Source organism: Melanerpes formicivorus, unplaced genomic scaffold, assembly GCF_026170545.1.
Source record: "Melanerpes formicivorus ecotype bairdi unplaced genomic scaffold, bMelFor1.0.p_v2 SCAF_19, whole genome shotgun sequence".
In the NCBI taxonomy this organism is placed as follows: Eukaryota; Metazoa; Chordata; class Aves; order Piciformes; family Picidae; genus Melanerpes; species Melanerpes formicivorus.
The window spans coordinates 11,726,861-11,746,880 of NW_027142371.1; the positions used below are offsets into that span (position 1 = coordinate 11,726,861).

The window sequence follows — 20,020 nt, forward strand, 5'->3', positions numbered from 1 at the left end:
AAGGGTTTTGATATGCATTTGCTGATGATGGGCTCTCAGCATCACTGCATTCCTCTCCAGATTTTGTTAGAGGCGTACAGGAACAAAGCAGTGCAAGTTGCCCTTTGTATCTGGGATCTGTAACTACACCAGCAAACAATATTCACTTTGTGAACAGGTCTTGGCTACACAAAAGCTTAGCTGCAGAAGAAATTTCAGAAAATGGGGGAGGGTAATGAAAGGAGATTTGCATCACCAGAGCCAGGGATCTCCTCACACCTGGCCTCCAGGAGGTGGCAGCGTCGTCTCTCCATTCAGGAAAGGCGCCACACACAGCGCTTCATTCAGTGCCTCAGAATGAAACACTTCCCCCCTCAGTCCCGGTCATCATTAACATCTGTGTAATACTACTACCAAGCAAGATATTATAATGAACAAGACGAGTTTACAGATGTCTGTCTGGGTGGGACAAAGAAATCAAAGTTTTCACTCGAGGTGTTCTACCACAAGAAAAGTAGTGAAACACATTTGTTCTTTACCTACTAACTCTCTTCACTCCCCTGTGCACTTAATTTCTCCCACCAAACAACGCAGTTAGGATGTTCAAGCAGCTTTAGCACCTGACTTGAGCAAATTAGCAGTTCATGTATTTCTTTTAAGTCAGCTGAACTTCCAGAAGGATCTGAAGCACTGATGAGTACTTAGTTTATTACTAGGTAGTTTAAAAATTGATACTGCAAGCATCCATCTTCTTCCCCTTTTCTGGACTAATTTTCTTTTAAAACTGCTGAAACATCTGTTGCTGACCTCTATTTGCAATTAACAACAAAAATTCCTTTTAAAAGCCTCAAGTTTTGCTCTCTAAAGCAGAAAACCTGAGTTCAGGTGCTTCAGATACGGACACTGATGCTGCTGATAAACCTTTGCATCAGCAAACTTCATGCATGGAGTATTCCTTGATTCCCTTTTTAAAGGGCAGTAGGGAATATAAGGGATAAATATTGTTGTAAAGGCAAATCATTATCTTAATCAGTGTGAAGCAGAAAAAGCTCTCAGCAGTGTCAAAGACTGCATACAAACTGCTTTTGTGGTTCCTTCTGGAAGAAATGGGTTTATATTATACTGTGGAAGTTTATGCCCCTCCAGTACAGTTAATGCTTTCTACTATTGTAAGATGTATGGCAGGCTGCTAATGAAACTGAAACATTTCAGAGCTCCTTTTGGGTGGTGCTTCCCCACAAAAAGATGATCTTGCTAGACAAGCAAGACTCTCTCTTGTCTTTGTTATGAATTTTACATCTCCTTTGATATGCCCTAAGTGCTGACAATTAACACTAGCTCACCTGACAAACTCAGGACCTCTACCACAACTTGAATCTCTGAACAATGTTCCTAAATCTCAATCCACTGCATCCATTTGGAAACTAGGATGGCTTTGTGAATTCAATAGAAGAGTTGAGCATGGCAGGCTAAGTTAATTCCAGCTTTCCTAATGGAATTAAAAAAAATACCTCTGCAAGAGAATTTGCCATGTACCTCATTTCCTCTTACATGTGTACTTCAAACACTGCTTGCAGCTTTAAGTCACACTTAATAGTCACTGATCAAAGCAGTTCAAGGCATTTCCAACTTATTAAATAAATGGGATTATTTTCACTGGGAACATTAAATATTAAGACAGTGTCAGGCTCCAGATTCTGGTGAAGTCACTTCCAAATACAGCCCTAACTCATCCCCAAGAAAGTTACAGAAAGAAAGGGAATTAGATAGTGAAGAAACACAAACTAATGTGGTAACAGAAAAAGGAATCACTGCTCTATATCCCTGCATGCTACTTGCACCAAATATCATTTGGGGATATTTAAATGCAAAATAGCTTGGGATGAGAGAAGGTGACTTGGTGGCAGGGTTTAGATGCAAACATGACCCTTATCACCCAGTACATCTGTAAGAGTGGCTTGATTTTCTTCTCGCTACTACTTAGTAAACCTAATGTTATATGTAACAGCAACAAAATCTTGTGCCTAACAAGTACAGAGCAAAGTAAAAGCATGTCTAAAATATAGTAACTAATGGGAAGAGTATTAAAGAAAGTAATTCTGATGATCATGTTCCATTTCCTTAAATCCTAGAGGGCCTGATGCACTGAAGTCACAAAGAAGGATTTGCAGAACACGGCTTGAAGCTGTGGGAGAACGCAGGCGGTATCCTGGAATACTGTATATGGAAGAATCCAGTCCTCAGCCTCTTCTAGGCGACCTCAATTCCAAGCATGAGACACCTGGATGTCTGAACTAGTCATCTTAAACACCTTTCATAATCCATGTTCAGAAATCAGCATTTCTAAACAGTGAGTCACTTTGCTCTAGGATTCATGTCTAAACCAAAATTGTACGTTTTGTCCGCTGAAGGCATTTTTCCTGGACAGACCAGCTCAGACTCAGAGTTCCAACTTCTAGATACCTGAAGTGAGATGCCTGGCAAATTTCCATAATGCTCTAATGGCTCTTTTGAACTGCACATAAAGATTTGTTAGATAGAAGTCTTGTGGAATATTGTTAGAGATGATTCAACAGCAGCTTCTTGGGAAGATTAGGGCTCGAGCCCATCCAGCAAAAAGCAGGACAAGTGTTTTCCACAATCCACAACTTACCTGGGAACTCAAAAATGGCAGAGTCCCCACCTCAGAGTAACTTACCTTAATAACAGCAGCCTGAAGGTCTTCTTTGCATTTGATATGAGAGTTCTTCAGCACACTAAGTTGTTTTCTATTTGTCATTAAGAGACATTTTGGAACCAATTCAACAATTTAGCTACAGGAATCCAATTTTCTGCTGGAATTGGTTAAATCTGTGTAGCCTCCAGCATGGCAAACTTCAAGTTACCTCCCCCTTAAATAATGCTTCCAGACTCACTGCCTCAAACCCTGTTTTTCTGTCTCCTAGAGACAAACCTCTACAGCAATAAGGACATTTTAAGTGCCATGGTTATATGGACACCTGAAATTATATTATACCTGAAAGTGTCATAAAAATATGAGAGAAAATAATCCCTTATGGCTACATCTAGGACTTTCTCACCTCATTTTAGGCATGTTTAAAACACTACTGGTTTTGACAAAAATGACAATTTCTTTAGAATGAGCTTAAAAAAAAGAATAGTAATCAAGTTTATCAAAATACAAATCTTTAGAGTTTGCTATAAAAAAGGCACAGGACCCAAGCAACAAAATATGCAGGGAAAAATTATAACCATTTAAATACTTGATGTGGGTAAATACAATCAAAATTTATCTTTAAAAGCTACCCTGTGCTACCATAATAAACAACAATTTAGGGGAGCTGGTGCTCCTTCAGTGTTTAAGAATTACATCTAAAAACTCTCATCTCAATTTACAAACTTATGAGTTACTTTACATACACCACCTAGGTTTATTCCTGAAAATAAGATGTAAATTGGCTGAAGTGTGGATAAGAAAGCTGTAAGAACTGAAATTCTGACCTCATTCATCTTCAAGTGAATAAACATTAGACAGCAGGTCATGTGTTCTGTAAATGTGACATGTAAGATTTCATTGGAAGTTCCACCACTGCATTGCAAAATTACTTAGCTGGAGTCAATCAAAAACTGTCATTAGAAGAAAGCCTTTTTCAGGCTACAAAGCAGTATTTACTTACCTTCCTGTGTGTTACAAGGGTGCTACTCAAAACCTGCAAAAATATGCAAGGCAATATCTCTGCCTAATAACCCCTTTTAAGAAGTGTTCTTGTGTGTGTGGAGAATGTGTGAAGTATGAACATACAAATAGAAAGAAAGGAGAAAACAAAAAAGGGGCTGCCTCCCCTCCAAACTTAAAAGTAAAGAATGGTCCTTAAATTATTTCATGTGAGGAAGAAAAGCAGCAGGAAGAACCTGGATACACTTGACAGTTAAAAGCTGTTTGCAGAAGTGTAAAGTAACGTTGGATACCAGGCTGAAGATTTCATTCTTGGCACTAGCACTGAAAAAGCAAGACCTGAGAGACAGGTGCCAAATCTACATTACAAAAAAAATACAGTTCAAATTAGTACAGTCAGCTTTTGATTTGGTGGTGCACCCTGTGCAACCCCTTTGTAAAGCTCAGGACAAACGTAACCATACTTACCTTTTCTAGACCAGAGACAGTTATTGTCTTTATGGGAGGGAAAAAAAAATAATTTAAAGCTTAATCACATAGTTTTCATCCAGAAATCAGCTGGGCAGATTGACAGGCATCTTAACCATACAACTGGCATGTGATACAAATGAACCTTCTAGAAAGTGTCTCCCATTCGTGTGTACCGTGTGAGAATCTTTGAAGGTGGAGAACAACATTTTGGTGCCACATTAATTAAAGAAGAAATAAACAAACAAATTAAAAAGAATGGAAAAAAAAAATAAATAATAATTAGAAAACCCCAAATCCTAAACTCCCTAGTCTTGCAGAGCCAAGAATGGATGGGTAATTCAAAGGAGAATGCAAATGGTTATTCAGGAATATCCCTATGCGATACATACATTTGAACAACAGTGAAGATGAAATGGCAGCAGTCCTTTCAGGCTTTACAGCATTGTAATTATGATCGCTTGCCCAGGACGGTGTGCTGTGCTCTGCTGCTGGCTCTCTAGCAAAAGCTTGAGGGTTTGCCTCAGTCTTGGCAGCTGGCAAAACAGTCTTCTTCACGCTGATCTCTCTTTTCTCAGGAAGATTTCTCTTTTGGTTTGAGAGAGGCTTAGAACCTGCCTGTTTGATTAAAAGAAGCTCAATTAGTAATAATCATCAAATCCATTTTACAAACAAGCAGAGATACAGTTACACACCCACATCTCCTTTACAGTAAGCTCCAGCAAATACATTTGCAATTATGTGATTTCACTCTAATAGATTCATAGAATGGTTTGGGTTGGGAGGGACCTTAAAGACCACTTAGTTCCAACTCCTTTGCCATGGACAGAGACACCATCCACTAGTCCACATTGCTCAAAGCTCCATCCCACCTGATCTCAAACACCTCAGCAACCTCCCTGGGTAACCTTTTTCAGTATCTCACTACCTTCACCAGAAAGAATTTCTTTCCAATATCTAGTCTCAGCCTCCCTTCTTCCAGCTTAAAGCCAATTTGTCCTATCAATACAAGCCTTTTTACAAAGTCCCTCCCTGGCTTTCTTGTAGCCTCCTTCAGGCAGAGGAAGGCTGCTCTAAAGTCTCTCTAGAGCCTTCTTTTCTCCAAACTGAACAACCCCAACTCTTTTATCCTGCTTTGGCAGGCTCCACACTGTTGTCCTCACTGGGCATGGGTATTTTTGAACCAACAGCAGTTTCATCTAATTTTCAAGTCTATAAAGCAGAGGTGATACGCACTGAAACTGCAGGGTAAGAGAAGGGTAAAGAAACCACCTCAGAACAACAGAATTTGTCATCAAGTTGTGGTGTTGGTTGTAAAAACTACTGCCCATTTTATAGTGGTTTTAAAAGGGGAAGGTGGCTTTTATTTCACTGTTTTGCTTCTCAAAGCACACAGGCAATGCAGTCACATTAGCTCCCAATTTGGTTAATTCACAATTCAGCCCAAAGGCCAGTAACTCAGGAGTTCAAAAAAGTAAAACCAATTTGGAATTTAATTGTAATTTTAAAACACTTATGGCACTTCTTCTTTTCCCCCCAAAGATAAGTTATTTTGGAATTAATTAAAAGAATTTCTAAGAGCTTGCTGCCATCTAGAAGGCACTAGCATGAAATTACTCTATCTTGAGGCCATTAAGATTTTTTAAAATGACAGCAAAGCCTGAAGAATTAAAGAATAAACACAGAAAAAGGCAAAAGAATCAAAATACAATGTATTAGGAAGCTCCTCTTCAATGCAGAACTTGGCAGTTTTGACTCAAAAAGGAGAGCACAGGAACACGTCACTGTGCTTCAGGATAAGTGGATCATAAACATCATCTTACCTGCAGCTGAGATTTTGGCATGCCAGGTTTTTCAGATTTTGGTTTGCTCTTCTCTTTAGGTTTTGGTTTTGCATCTTTGCCAGCGCTTAAAAACTTCATAGTGGCTGCAGCATGTTTGAGAATGCAGTCGTTGCTGCAATACACAGAGTCAGGCTGAGCCAGATTGAAACAGCCAGGGCCAATGCACTTGGATGCACCAGGAGCTTCAATCACCTACAGGTGGAAACAGGAGTGAGTGCAAACTTCAAAGAGGAAACAACAAACATACCTTTAGACCACGAGGAAATGCTTACATGCTGTATATAGACTGCAGCTGTGACTGTTAATGACTTGCACGACTGCCAGCATGAAAACAACTTTTAGTCATGATAGAACAGAAACAGCCCCCACAAGTGTAAGAATTTCAGTCCTGTGTTTTCAAGTGGCTAGTTTGTTGGCAGTGAACTAAGGGAGGCTGGCCTCCTCAAGCACATGAATGCTTTTTTCTGATCCTCTATGTCATCTGAGAAATCTCCTTAGTCATGCAGAACTTGTTTCTCAAGAGCAAGGTTTCCAAAACACACTTTACTTGTGTCACTGTCAGCTGCTGTCCTCGACAATGCACACATGCCAAAGGAAGCACTTAACTATTCCTGGGTATGAATCATTCCTGCTCTACAGCTTTACCAGCTTTAAGCTGGAGACTTGTAAAATTAAACACAACCATTCTACATAATTTTGCCATAGCCTAATACTTCTTGCACACTGAGAAGTGTGCAGATCCAGTCTGTATTTTCCTCTACTTCACATTTACTCTTCACTTATAGTGAAGTGTTATACATTAAGCACTTCAAATGCTAGGATAAGAAAATAGTTTGTTCCTCAAAAAGAGGACATTAGGTCAAACAAATCCTAGAACTACCTGAAAGCTCTTCAGGCTCCAACACATCATCTCTAGGCATTACTCTTCTAGATCACTCCTAAAAACACTGTACAACTAACCCAACACAGAGCTCTAGAAAGTCTCTTCCCTATCAATAAACTGTAATTTGTAATTACCAAAATTAAGCTTTCTGGGAATATTTCCAGTTTTTAAAAAAAATTGCCCAGTGTTTATTTTTTCCCCAGCTAAAGGTCATTAGTACAGTAAGCTGATTTGCTTCAGTATGATAAAACATGGGTTTGGGAATTTTCCCATGAAAATTAAGTTTAGAGTACTTTTTCCATCATGTAAATGTTGAACAGGAAGTACAAGGAAGAGATACTAATTCAAGCTCCCCAAGAAGCACCTCAGACTGAGCTGTCATTTCTAATTGAGAGCATTTACTCAGATGATCACAAAAAACTCCAGTGTTGAAGTTTGTATTTATACAATTTCCAGGAGTCTTAACCACGAGCCCAGATGTTACAGCTACAGGTGCTTACAAAGAGTCACAAAAAGAAGTCTTCCTCCAAGTGTTTGGATACAGACAAACTGAATAGAGGCTGAGCAGTCACCGTTACACAGAGTGATCTGAGCACAGCGGTTTGCCTAGAATGGGCAGGGAATTCTGCAGATAGAGCAGTGCTAGCTTACACAAGCCACAGAGGGACAGCAAGGGCTAAACCACACAGAATCCCAGCCTGGTTGGGGTTGGAAGGGACCTCTGGTGATCACCCAGTTCAACCCCACTGCTACAGCAGGGTCAACCACAGCAGGTTGCCCAAAATCACAATGTCCAGGTGGGTTTAGAATCTCTCCAGAGAAGGAGACTCCACAAGCCTTGGTCCAGTAATATAGCACCCTTCACAGGAATGAAGTTTTCCCTTATGTTCAGGTGGAAATTCCTGTGTTCCAGTTTGTGCCTGCTGTCCCTTGTCCTGAACACAGACTTGACTATTCAGTTCTCTCAAAACATGGTACTACCTGACAAACACAGGTAGAGCGGTTCCATTCCATTTGCAAATGTGAAAAGAATACCTAAAGCATGAACAGTTCTTCCATAAAAAGCAATGAGTTAATAATTTTCTTTCACTAAAGGAGAGAGGCCAAACATGTTCAAGTACCTTATTAGCATGCTCATATCAAAGAGTAATTAATGAGACACAGGAGCAAAGATACTGCTAGTGAAATTCCTATCAGCTCCAAAAGAAATGGACTCTCAAGAGCTATGTGTAGAAAAAATCCCCCCACAACTATATTTGAAACAATTTGAGTAAACCATCATTTTCTACACATTTATCTTTGAACAGTAAATACTTAGGTATTAAGTTCAAGCTGTTCTGACCTCTACATTAAGCTCACTGCACTGACAGGAACAGGTCTGATATTTGATTGGAAGTGGAAGGGATTGTTCCATGAATGTAGAAAATGCTCTACAATAGAATGATTCCTCTAGAGGGCTGCTTATATTCAAACATGCAATATTTATTCCAGGGGTGATTTGAAAGTTTAATGATTAGGTGTGAAAGAACAAATCTGTATAGAACAAAAACAGGAATAGGAACAGCTGGGGCATTCTAACAGCAGATACACTAAACACACTCCTCAAGGCATAGCAAGAAGGAAAGTGTTTCAGAAGTTGGTATTACTCAGGCAGTATAAAGACAATCACCACAGCACAAAGCTTTAAAATCTGTGTGCATTGAGCTGAAGAAGCTTCTTTGCATTTTAAACTGGACATGGAACTTGTCCTTTACAGAGGTTTAAGTTTCATATATTCTATGCCAGAATTTGCAGCAATTTGAAATATGCATTTTTATGTTAAAGAAGGTTTAAACAATTCTCTGTGTACTAAGAACTTGAAGAAGCATCAGGACAAAAATCAAAGCTTCCGAGACTAATTGGAAGTACAGAGAAATCCAGATGGAATTAACTCAACACTTGCTAAAGTTTCACTGGAATTGAAAATGTCCAAGACTGCTTCAGATTATTTTAAAGCTTGTATAAACTTGACCAGGACACTACTATTTTTCACTATTTTACACTTTCAAAATAGTGTATAGAAAGGGCAGAACAGTACAAACCACTTCCTCACACCTAATTATACTTAGAAATAACTCCCAGTTCCTGTACTAATAGAACTAAGGATGGACTTCTGCTAAACAGCAAATATTTAGCAGATTTTTCAGCTTCATATCAACCTTTAAAAATTTAGTCAGATTTACAGCAGTACTAGTAAGCTCTTGTCTCAATTGACTCAGTGAAACACAAAAAATAAGAAACCATTTAAATACTTACAGGTTGAAATATCTTTAGTTTTTTCTTCCCACTTGGATTTGCAGCTTTTTCAATCCTACCCTTGATTCCTTGGTCCTCCACAGATTTTTGTTCAACTGTTCCTATGCTTGTGAATTCTGTGCCATCCACATTTACTTGCCCTGCTTTAGCTTCCTGCTGGTCTGCTTCTGAAACAGGCTCATCCTGTCCCTGGAGAATGGTGCAGTTTGGACAGATATAGTCCTCACCATTCCTTTCCAACAATCGCCCTCGAGCCTCAGAAATACCGACGCAGTCACCATGAAACCACTCCTCACATCTATCACAGCAAATCATAAACCTGAAAAGAAAATCCAAGGAACAGGAAAACATGGTGAAACCTAAGACTAACGCTCAACAGATATATCAAGTAGCAGATCTTGTACCCCCCACTGAAGCAGCACTACAGTATTCTGCCCTGCTGTTCATTTCTGCATTCATTTTTTTAATCCCCTCTTCTGAATATTCGTCATAAATTTCCCCTCAAACTCCAAACAAGCTAAACACCTCATTTACATACACTCAAGAAGTAAGCATTAGCATTAGGTTTAATTTTTCATCACAGAAAAATTCCAACTACTTGCTCTGCATTTGGAGTTGAAACCTTCCCCTACCTGTTGTTATGAGGCTGACGACAGATACAGTACAGTGCATTTGGGTCATAAATCTCAGACTCGGGTTTGCTTTTGGGCACCTCTTCAGGTTCTTCATCTGTGATCCCTTTAGTGCCAAGGGCTGGCTTGGCTGCCTCCTGAACCTGAAAATCTTTAGTGTCTTCCTCAGACACAACCACTTGACTTGCAATCTCAGTGCTGTCTGCAGTCTCAGGCTCTTGTTTGACAAGCAGCTCAGACTCAGCTTGTTTTTCAGGCTGGATATCACCTGTTTCTGTAGGATCTTGTTCCAAGTTTCCTTTCCTCAAACGGTTCTGTACACCCTTCAGGATCAGCTGCACAGGCTTCTCTTCAACTTGTTTCTTTCTCAGTCGATTCTGCAATTCCTTGAGTGTTAACCCATCACTATCGCTATCAGAAGTACGATCTTCCTCTCCCTCCTCTTCTTCTTCCTCCTCCTCCTCTTTTGCCAGTCTGCTTTTAGAGTCTTTCTGTTCCTTGCTACTCCTGGTGACAATCCGCCGAGTCACAGGTTTTGTATCTGGGGTGCTCTCAACACTGTCTTCTGAAGCAGTTTCAGCATCTGTGGCCGGACAGGATGCTGCTTCACCTGACTCCTCCAGAACAGTAGGAACAATCCTCCTTCCTCTGCGTCTTACTGTTGTAAGAAACTCTTCCACTCTTTCTGTTCGCTTTGGTTGCCGGCCACTACGCCTGAGGTTCAAGCTCTGCTGCTGCTGTGGCGGCTGCTGCTCACTAGAGTCCACCTCAGCATCGCCAGCACTCTCTCGCTTAGCAATTGTAGTCCTTCGAAAGCCCCAGGTTTTCCTGAACTCTTTACTTGTAGGCTTGATCTTTTTTTGTTCTTCCTCGTTGCTTTGTTCACCTTTCTCATCCAAAACTGATGCTAAAAACCAAGCAAAGAGTTGTTAATCACCAGTTAGAGAGAGATGCTTTTCTTACAGGTTTTCAAAGTATTATTTCCTTAGTGATATGTGTCTCCACCTCACTTTATGACCTTTTAAATGCAAAACAACAGCAGCAGCAGACAACTGCATCACTGAACACTGGACCAACATAATCCAGCTGTTAGAACCTTTTATTTATGTATATACATATGCACAGGTAAGCACACTTTCTGCTCCAGTTAGAAGGAAGAAAACTTACCAGGAGAACTGTTTTCCATGTTGTCAGTATTAGATACAGAGTCTAATGGCACTGGCTGTGAAGTTACAGCTTGTTCCATAGCATGGACACTACTGTCCCCACCCTGAAATGCTGAAAAGAAACACAAGGCTCAAAACTCAGACTTAGAAAGATATTCATAGCCTAAGTAATTATTAAATAGTCTGATGGAATCTCATTATATTATTGTAAGAAATATTTAACTTGATTTCAAGCAACGTTAACAAAAAGTGGATTGAATTCAAAGAGAAAGGACTAAGTTAAATACATGGGTCTGGACACCCTACTGATATATTTTATTTAGTAGCCTTAAGATTTGGGGTATTTTCTTGTATTTCTCAAATGGCATGAGCTTAGTCCCAAGGACTTTCATGGTATGAACCCAACCCCATCTAAGCAGTTCTACTCCTTACATGGATACAGGAACTATGTAATGGACCAGTGTGAGACTATAAACGTTGCTGTAAAACCAGCAGACTCCAGAACATCAATTTAAATAGTAACTCATTACTTTTAACATTATAGCTAGAATAAAAAGTTCACTTTCAGCCTGCTGTACACAGGTAAAAAGCTGAAATTGCCTCAACCCTGTATGAAATTCTACTAAGTTCTGCTGCACAAAAAAAAAACTCATTAACTGTAATTCTAAAAATGTTTTAAGATAACAACCACTAAAATGTTATTAATACCAGAAAAAGGCTGTGATGGAAGCAAGGAAGCAAGTCAAAACAGTTAAAGTTTACATCTTTGTTTACCTTGGAAGATGAAGAAATTTTAAAAGCTAAAATCAGAGGTAACTGAAATTCAGAGATATAAATTCCAGATCAAAAGTAAAGAAATAAGAAGTCTCAGCACTTGGTGCCATGATTTAGTAGTCATGAGGTCTTGGGTGACAGGTTGGACTTGATGATCTTTGAGGTCTTTTCCAACCTTATTGATTCTATGACTCAATGTCTTCAACGTGCTTTACCTGACACAGCATTAGATATTCGAATGGTTTCTTCGTGCAGAGCTGAATGAAGCAGAAAGCCAGAGGAGGGCAGCAAAGGATCAGAATCGTGCAGCATTATCCATCCAGCCCATGATTCAGAAAGGCCAGAATGAGGATCTAAGCTGCCAGCAGGACCAAACTCTGCCAATCCTCCTCTTCCTGATGGCTCCTGGGGGGGAGGCGGGAAAGAGAGAGACAAAATAAGACATTGGTATCTTTATGAACTTGCCTTACCATTGCTTAGGTAAGTTTGGGACTGCTTTGCTTCTATTACAACATAAACCAAATTCTGTTTATTTTGCCTTCTTGGCAGTTTTCCACTTTCAGAAAAACACAAACTGGAAAGAAAAGTCCAAGTAAAGCATTACCAAAGTCGTGCCACCTTCACCACTTACCAACAGCTGATACCTTTGAAAGAAATACAGAACATGACTCTACTCTCGGCAATTCATTGAGATCCCATCAAGACTTCCAGAACAGCAACAAGCTGTAATCAACAAGTCTGCTCCATTTTTGAGTAAAAGCATTCTGAGAGTGAAATTTAATAAGCCTAAATGGTGCAATGAAAAGGCAGAAATGCTTGTAAGTTCTACCAGCATGCCAAAGTTACTGTAAGGCAGATTTACTGCTATGTACTGAATTCCATCACAGAATTCTGACATCTGCAGCTTTGAGGATTTAAATCCAAGTGGCTACTCAGTGGTTTTGGATACTAAAAAATTATAGCACTTTATTTGAGTGCAGCAGATTGTATCCATAACAATATATTTTCCCAAAATCTCATTCTCAGAAGACATTTCCTAATCACAAAGCATTCATTTAAAGCATCTGAGTAACTACTTAGTCTAGGGTCTCAATTCACATCCACAATGGCAATGGAACATCTACCTATACTTGTTTCTGAGCTTGAAACTCAACAGGAAATGCCTACATTTAAGCCAAAGTAGTCTACCAATCTACAGAGCACTGGAAAAGGATCCAAGACGACAAGGAAGACCAAATGGACAGAAGTAATTTCTGAACTGGCCTGTATCAGGCAAAGAACAGCACTGGACATAGACCCTGTGTGTTAGCATCTGCAGTTAAAAAGGCAGGGGATCTGCCACTACAGGTACAGGAAAAAAACTAAAACATTAATAATTCTTTCAAGGAATAAAAGCTGATTCTGGACACTTCAGATAGAGCAACACAAATTTCAGAACAGGTTAGATAATCCTTCATGGGCAGGTCAATACATAATCTATCTTTTTAAAGAATACCTCCTTTCTCCCCTCCCCACCCCTCAAATCTCTCAAGCTTCCATCTCTTAAAAGCAACTTTGCTGTTTAGAAACACTTTTCACTTCCTAAGCCACAACCCTCTCTAGGTGTCATGTCCCCTGTCCCAAAGATAGGGAGAGGTAAAAAGGCAAATACCTTCCCAAATCCACTGATTTTCATCAGTGGATCACTTCATTATTTCACAAGTAAGAATTATCAAAATTTGCATGACTGTGGCAAAGCAGAACTAGAAAAAACACAAACAACAAACCCCTGAGCGCATAGCTAGACATGTACCAGTATTACCTTTCCCTGTACCTTCTTCTGTAGGGATTACATACTTCATTCATATTTTTACCCTCAGCCAACTAGACCCACTCCAAAAACAGGAGGAAGAATTTAAACAAAAAAAGACAAACTACTGTTAAAGATCCTAGTGCCATATTTCATGGCATTCAATACCTGCTCTAATAGGTATTTTGCTCCATTGTCTGAATCAGTGATTGTATCCAGGGAGTCAGTCACTGATGGCTGAAGACAATCTGAGTTTAAAGTGTCATCTTCTGCGCTGCAGTTCTGTAAAAACCTTTCAATCTCCCTGTTCAGAATCTCCAACTGATCACACATCGGGCAACTTTTAAGTGATAAGCCTGAAGGAAGAGGGAAAGTCAGCTAATCACTTCTTGTTCAAACTCTAACATTAAACTATGAAACAAACTATGCCTCTAGAACACAGAAGTAGTGCATTCTGAGTAATTTATCCAGTAAGATACTAAAGGAAGAACTGTCTGAAGGAGTGTTTTTGGAGTGCACAGTTATGCATGCGTGCATTCAAGGCTCTTTACAGGTATGTTTGAGCCACAGAGCCAGTATCACCAGAGCATTCCAAAATCAGAATCAGCATCTTCTCTTCTTAGGAGAGGTCTTGGCTCCTGAAAGGCACAACGTTAGTCATGCCCCACCCAGTGGCAAGACTGCACACTGCACGGTCCACAGCTCTAATTTCACATTAAAAAAAGCATTTTTAACACAAATAATGATCAAAAACTAAGAGGTTCCATACAAGAATCGTGCTGATTTTTGCATTAGTAGATGTTTTCTAGTTCTTATATTATTACCTCTATTAGCTACAGCAAAGAAAAAACCCAGAACTTTAGCAGAATTGTAATTTAAAAACAACTTCAAATTTGACAGGCATTAACATTTAGTACATTTAAAACACTAAAATAACAGGCCCCTTACATTTGCTATAAAATGCTTGGTTGTTTGTTATTATTTAGTATCTCTATTTTCTCCTCTTCCCATTTGGTCCAAATTATTTTTCATTAAAAAAATAGACTGATATTCAAACTTACTTTACAGGTATCTGCTCTTGTAGATTAAACTTAAATGCCCAAAAGAAGTTGGAAAATCAAATATACATAAATGCACAAACCCTTAACTCACAAGTGTACTTTAACCTACATGCTTGCTTGCACTTCTATATGAAGTCTACTAAATGACAGGAGGAAAAAAAACTCACTACAGTATAAGGCAACTTTGGAAATATACAAATAGTTCTCTTCTCAATTCAGTACTGGTTTTTGCTCATTTTCACCTCTTTGTTCAAGCTAACTATCTGATTGTAGCTGAGATAGTGACAAACTTAAGTTGAAGCAGCAAACAGCTTATCTTGTTTTAAAGGAGCTGTTAGCTTACTTTTATTCCTCCTAATGCAGCACAATTATAGCTTTAAAGTTCTAGCTGGAAAACGAAAATTGCTGTAGTTGCCCTGACAGTTCCCACCAGCACCATCCTGCCTTTCTGCAACATCTCCTTTAGAAAGGCTGTTAGGTACTCTGAAAAAATTGAGGCAAGAATCTCTGTAAATGATGGGCCATAGAGGCAAAGAGTTAATAATAAGCGCATATATATATACACACGCTGCTGCTTGTTCAAAACACCCTCTGGCTTTACTTAAGTTAACAACTTCTGTGATAAGCAATCTTCACTGTGAAAATGGGTAAACTTTTAAAACTAACTGCAAATAAAGTCAGAAATCCTCCAAATCAAAAGTTTCTTTAAGGGGGGGGGGGGGGGGGAAGGAGGAGGGTGGCAGAATCTCTTCTGTTTACAGTCACTTTGTGAATACAAACCCCAGGTTGATTTATGTGATTACATAACATTGACAAAGGACTCACACTGCTCATTAAATCAACAATTATGGACTACAAAGTACAATACTACTTGGGCTGCTACTATCTTCTCCCATGCTCAGTTAATGTTCACCCTAATACCTCTGCCACAGAAATAGTCACCTGGCTCCTCAGTAAACACACAGTCACTGTCTCCTCAGTCAAGACTTGAAAATGAGCATTCCAGGGACAGAAAACAGGTCAATTATCTAAGAGTGGAGAATTAAGTTCATACACAATAAAGAATATTCAGCCAAGAAATTATTTATTGAAGTTTTCCTTCCCCCATTACTTTGCAGGTAAATTGTTGCGGTTTTTGCCAAGTTAAGCACTTGAATTCATTCTGGACTCAAATTTCAGAAGCAAACATAAGATATATATCCTAACCTAAAAAAAAAATAAATTCACAACTTTTCATTTCAATTTGGTGAACTATTCCCAAGCAGTGACAAACCAAAAACCACAGAGCAGACCACTCTGCAAGACTACAGAGGCCACCACTCACAGACAATCCACAAGGACGCTGAGTAACTATTGCAGATCTGTGTGGTTCTCAGAATGCTGCAGCACTGTAAGAAGCAATTTAACAAGAGACAGTTATTCCCAAACTCAAAATCCTGCTACTGCAACATGACTTGTTCACAAACATACAATGTGTTAAAAAAAATCTATCCTCCAACATGTCTTCATTAAACAACAACAAAGAAGAGGAAGTTTGTAATGTCACTCCACCCTCTGGAAATATATTTCCCCTCTCACAGGGCAAACATACAGCTACCTACTGCCATCTTTGTAACTCAACAGCACACAAACCTCAGACAGAAAGGAAGGCAGATGATTTGATACTAACTCAGAGCTGAGAGGTGATAACTGCAGGACAGGCACCTTGAAGACACTTGGGTCTGCTGAAGCTGACTTCCTTAAGCCCTTTTTAAGATGCCTCAATGTAACATCTTAATCTGATGATGACAGAGCAAAGCTTTTTAACACCACCAATGCTTCCCAATCTTTTTGTGCTTCTATTTTTAGATGAAGGCAAACTAAACATATTATTAACAAACAGACATCCAGATCACTATCTCCACTATTATTTTTACCCTCACCTCCCTGAACAGGTAATAAAATGTTCAGTAGGTCCACTGACTGCATCAAGATTTTGTCTTTTCTAAAACATACAATTTAAACTGGATTCAGCATTCCCTGACTTGGTTAATTGGAAAGACTCCACTCAAAAAGAAAGGATCTTAGTAATAAAACCTTTAACATGAACTGAAAACAACAAAAGTAGTAACATAAGTCATCCTTTATCTCAGGACTTATATACAAAAAATTACAAACCATGTCAGAATTCAGGGCAAATGCTTCACTTTACTCATTTTTTGGTTTTGAGAAATCTGTAATAAAAAACCCAAACCAACATACTAATTATCTTCTCATTAATATTAACCTTCAGTGTCAACAACTAGATGACAAAATATGTGGCACTTCAGTCTCTGCTCTTGGACATCAGCACTGTTTTCAGTAAGCACCTTGAATGAATACTTTAGTCCAAATGCTAAGTATCTGGCACTATTAAGTGCTCTTATCCCTACTCACATACTCACCCCTATGCAAGCACCTAAGAAATGAAGCTTCACCTCATAGTTGAGACTTGTGATAGACCCTAGTGCCTGCAGTTGTTTCAGTGTAAGCTATTACCTAACAAACATTTCTGCTGTGACAGAGAAACAAAAGCACCTTTTCTTTTAAAGTCTTCATATTGAAGCTGCAGTTAATGTTTTAGACTGAACAGTCAGGCTAGTGAGCAGACTGTCTGTCTGCATCTGCAAGGAAATGCAAAGCCCAAGAGTCTTATGCTGATCCCACTGAAAATTACTTTGCATCCCTATTTGTCAAAGATGACATCCAGAAAACCTATGCTCTTTCTGCTAAGCAGCAGCAAAATTAATCCCTAGCATCAACAAGCATTACAAAAGCAGCCCAAAGGAAGTCAGTAGGGCAAAACCTACTTTGTACAAAATGAGCAGTTCCCTTCAGATCATGGACAAAAGGTACAATCCACTGACCCCTAAAAAACAGCAGGACACAGGTTCTGCACTAGCACTGCAGAAAGCCATGTACACAGGGCTGCAGTGCAGCTCCCTCCATCTGCTCCTTCATGAAAGATGCAAGAGCAGACTACTTACAGGAGACGCATCAGAAAATCAGATGACCAAGTACAACTAATAAATGGTCTTTCATTTTCATGTAAAACATACTCACTACTTACTGATTTAAACATCTTCCCTCTACAAGATGGATCCTTCAAAAAGTTGTGAAATTGAAATGTTGTGACAAGAGAGAAGCAGAGCTGGAGAGTGACAGACACAGCAGTCATAAGGCTCTCGTTTAGACACCAGGAGATTCAAGAAAACTATGATCCTGAACCCCTGCCCTCCACCCCACATAATTTATTATTGCATTGCTTGACTACTATAGGCAAGCTGCAGTTCAAAGTCAGAAGTCTAGACCTTCCTGGGCTGAAAGGTATCAAAAATAAAATTTGTATAACAGATTTCAAGGCTCATAGTTAGACCTAAGATAATAAAAACCAAGAGAAATAGTGCCACAAGAACTGCAACACTGATCTGTAAACACTTTGATGGCTATCATTAAACACACTACATTAATTCCACGATGATAAACAAGTCTATCACCTCATATACCCACAATAGTAACAAGTAGCAGCTAATTCCTTCCCATTCTACAGTCAATTTATTGTTCTCATTAAAAAAACCCACACCAACAAAACCTCACATTACCAAGGTTTAACATTTGCACGACAGAGATTTAGGAATGTGTAATTCAGTACTGCAGTTGTGCTCTCAGAAACACCCCATGCTAATTTAGAAAATGGGTATTGCTCCTAAAACACTGCATGAAGCAGGAATTGCCTCTAGGCAAGTACAAACACTGCTACTAAACCAAAATAGGGCAAAGTATCACCAGGTTTTAAGGTGGCTTTTAGTAACAGAACATATTTCAACCCTTGATGGACATGACATGCTATTAATTTGTCAGGGATGGCACCACTGACACCTACAGCAGTCTCACACTATGGGCCTTCCAGACTGGCTGCTTCTTCTCTCACCTCCCCATCTTCCTTCACAAAGACAGGTTCTAGGCTTGTAAAGCTTCACTTTTCAGTGTTGGGTTGTGCCCTGCTTGAGCTTCTACCAAAAGTAATGGAGTGATGCGATCAGCATGGAAGATCAGGCTGCCCCAGGACAGAAAGTGTTGCACTGAAATACGAATAATCTGCACCCTTTGAAGATGGTGGAAACAAAGTGTGTGCTGTGCGTCATATCACAGCAGTCTCCAATGTGAAGGACCTCCCTATGGACACTACACCAATGGGATCAGACTTCCCAGAGGAAAAAAAACACAACAAAACAGTAATAGCAATTCAGAAGCTTTTGCACCTCCATTGAAACCTCCCATCCCTTCCTCAGTCTTGATGACATTTTATCAAGAAATCCCTGAAGGCAGTCTAAGACATTGTGGCGTCATGGTGTGGTACCACAAATAGTTCAGTGATGTTGGTACTGCCACCCCTGGAAACTCAGACAGTCAATTTCAGTGCTGGCTTGGGGCTTGCAGACTCTGAATTTGAATGTAGATTTTGCTGCTGTTCTTTGGTGTTGAGAAATTAATTCAACTGTCCAAGATATGGTTCTAAACAGTTGTCCTGTCCTGGTACCAGAGGGCCTATTAAGTGCACAGTTACATGATACCAAGTACTACCAATAAGCAGGGCAATTAATGAGATTTAGAATGGAAACATTCACTTTTTTAAAAAAAAATGTCCAATGATGCAGAAACAAGCATTCCCTTTTCTTCCAGATTCTTCTCTCATGAAAACACATTCATAAGTTTCACAAGATCACTTTTTTTCCCCACTTAAGAAAGGTATTGAAGAAATATTCTCAATTATCAATGAACTTTATAGCAAACCAACCTGAGAGCTTCCTCTTTAAAATAATTAAGTGGATTAATGCCAAGAAGCTAAAGCAATAGCTTCCCTTGAAAGCAGTAAATGCATTCACTTTGTCTCTATACTGGTAGTAATAAAGAAATCCACATTTCCAAATTAAAATCTTTAGTCACTCATTATTTTAAGCCCTCCCTATGGTATGATTGAACGCAACACCCACACCACCATCCTTTCCATGACTTGTCAGGCACTCACTTACCTTACGCAGGCCTCCTAAGAAGGCCTCTGCCTCACACGATGGCAAACTGCACACACAGGACAGCAATCCTGGGCATGTGCAGTGTGGGACCTCTGGGAAGTGCTGAATTTAACATGTGTGCACAGAACAGAACTGCCAGGCACACACGGCACAGCAGAAGGCAGACAGAAAGGACGAAGAGCAACTCCACAGCATTACAACTACTCCAAGCAGAAACACAGAAAGCAGCTCCCCGTTTTATGCAAAACAAAATACACACACACTGAAGTTTATTTTGATGTCTTTGAGGGTAGAAAAATCATCTTCCCAAGCAAAATACTGAAACCCCTTCTTCTCTCAGATTCCATCATGCAGTCACAAAAAATAAAGAAAGAATAAATAAAGAAAGAAGGTCCAGACCCC

General features: G+C 39.4%; 1 protein-coding gene across 2 annotated transcripts in view; it reads right to left on the bottom strand.

Annotated features, from left to right (window-relative positions):
• DIDO1 (death inducer-obliterator 1) overlaps nucleotides 1-20,020 on the bottom strand; it is a 53,699-nt gene that overhangs the window by 28,524 nt on the left and 5,155 nt on the right. The window contains exons 2-8 of one of the 2 annotated variants that reach the window (XM_068150086.1): nucleotides 13,675-13,862; nucleotides 11,933-12,122; nucleotides 10,945-11,055; nucleotides 9,778-10,684; nucleotides 9,146-9,464; nucleotides 5,947-6,159; nucleotides 4,516-4,741 (exon numbers count right to left, since the gene is read on the bottom strand). In XM_068150086.1, coding sequence (XP_068006187.1) covers nucleotides 4,516-4,741; nucleotides 5,947-6,159; nucleotides 9,146-9,464; nucleotides 9,778-10,684; nucleotides 10,945-11,055; nucleotides 11,933-12,122; nucleotides 13,675-13,839 — 2,131 coding nt within the window. In that variant the 5' untranslated portion in view covers nucleotides 13,840-13,862. The remainder of the gene's footprint in view (nucleotides 1-4,515; nucleotides 4,742-5,946; nucleotides 6,160-9,145; nucleotides 9,465-9,777; nucleotides 10,685-10,944; nucleotides 11,056-11,932; nucleotides 12,123-13,674; nucleotides 13,863-20,020) is intronic. The other variant, XM_068150087.1, reaches the window with a different exon arrangement.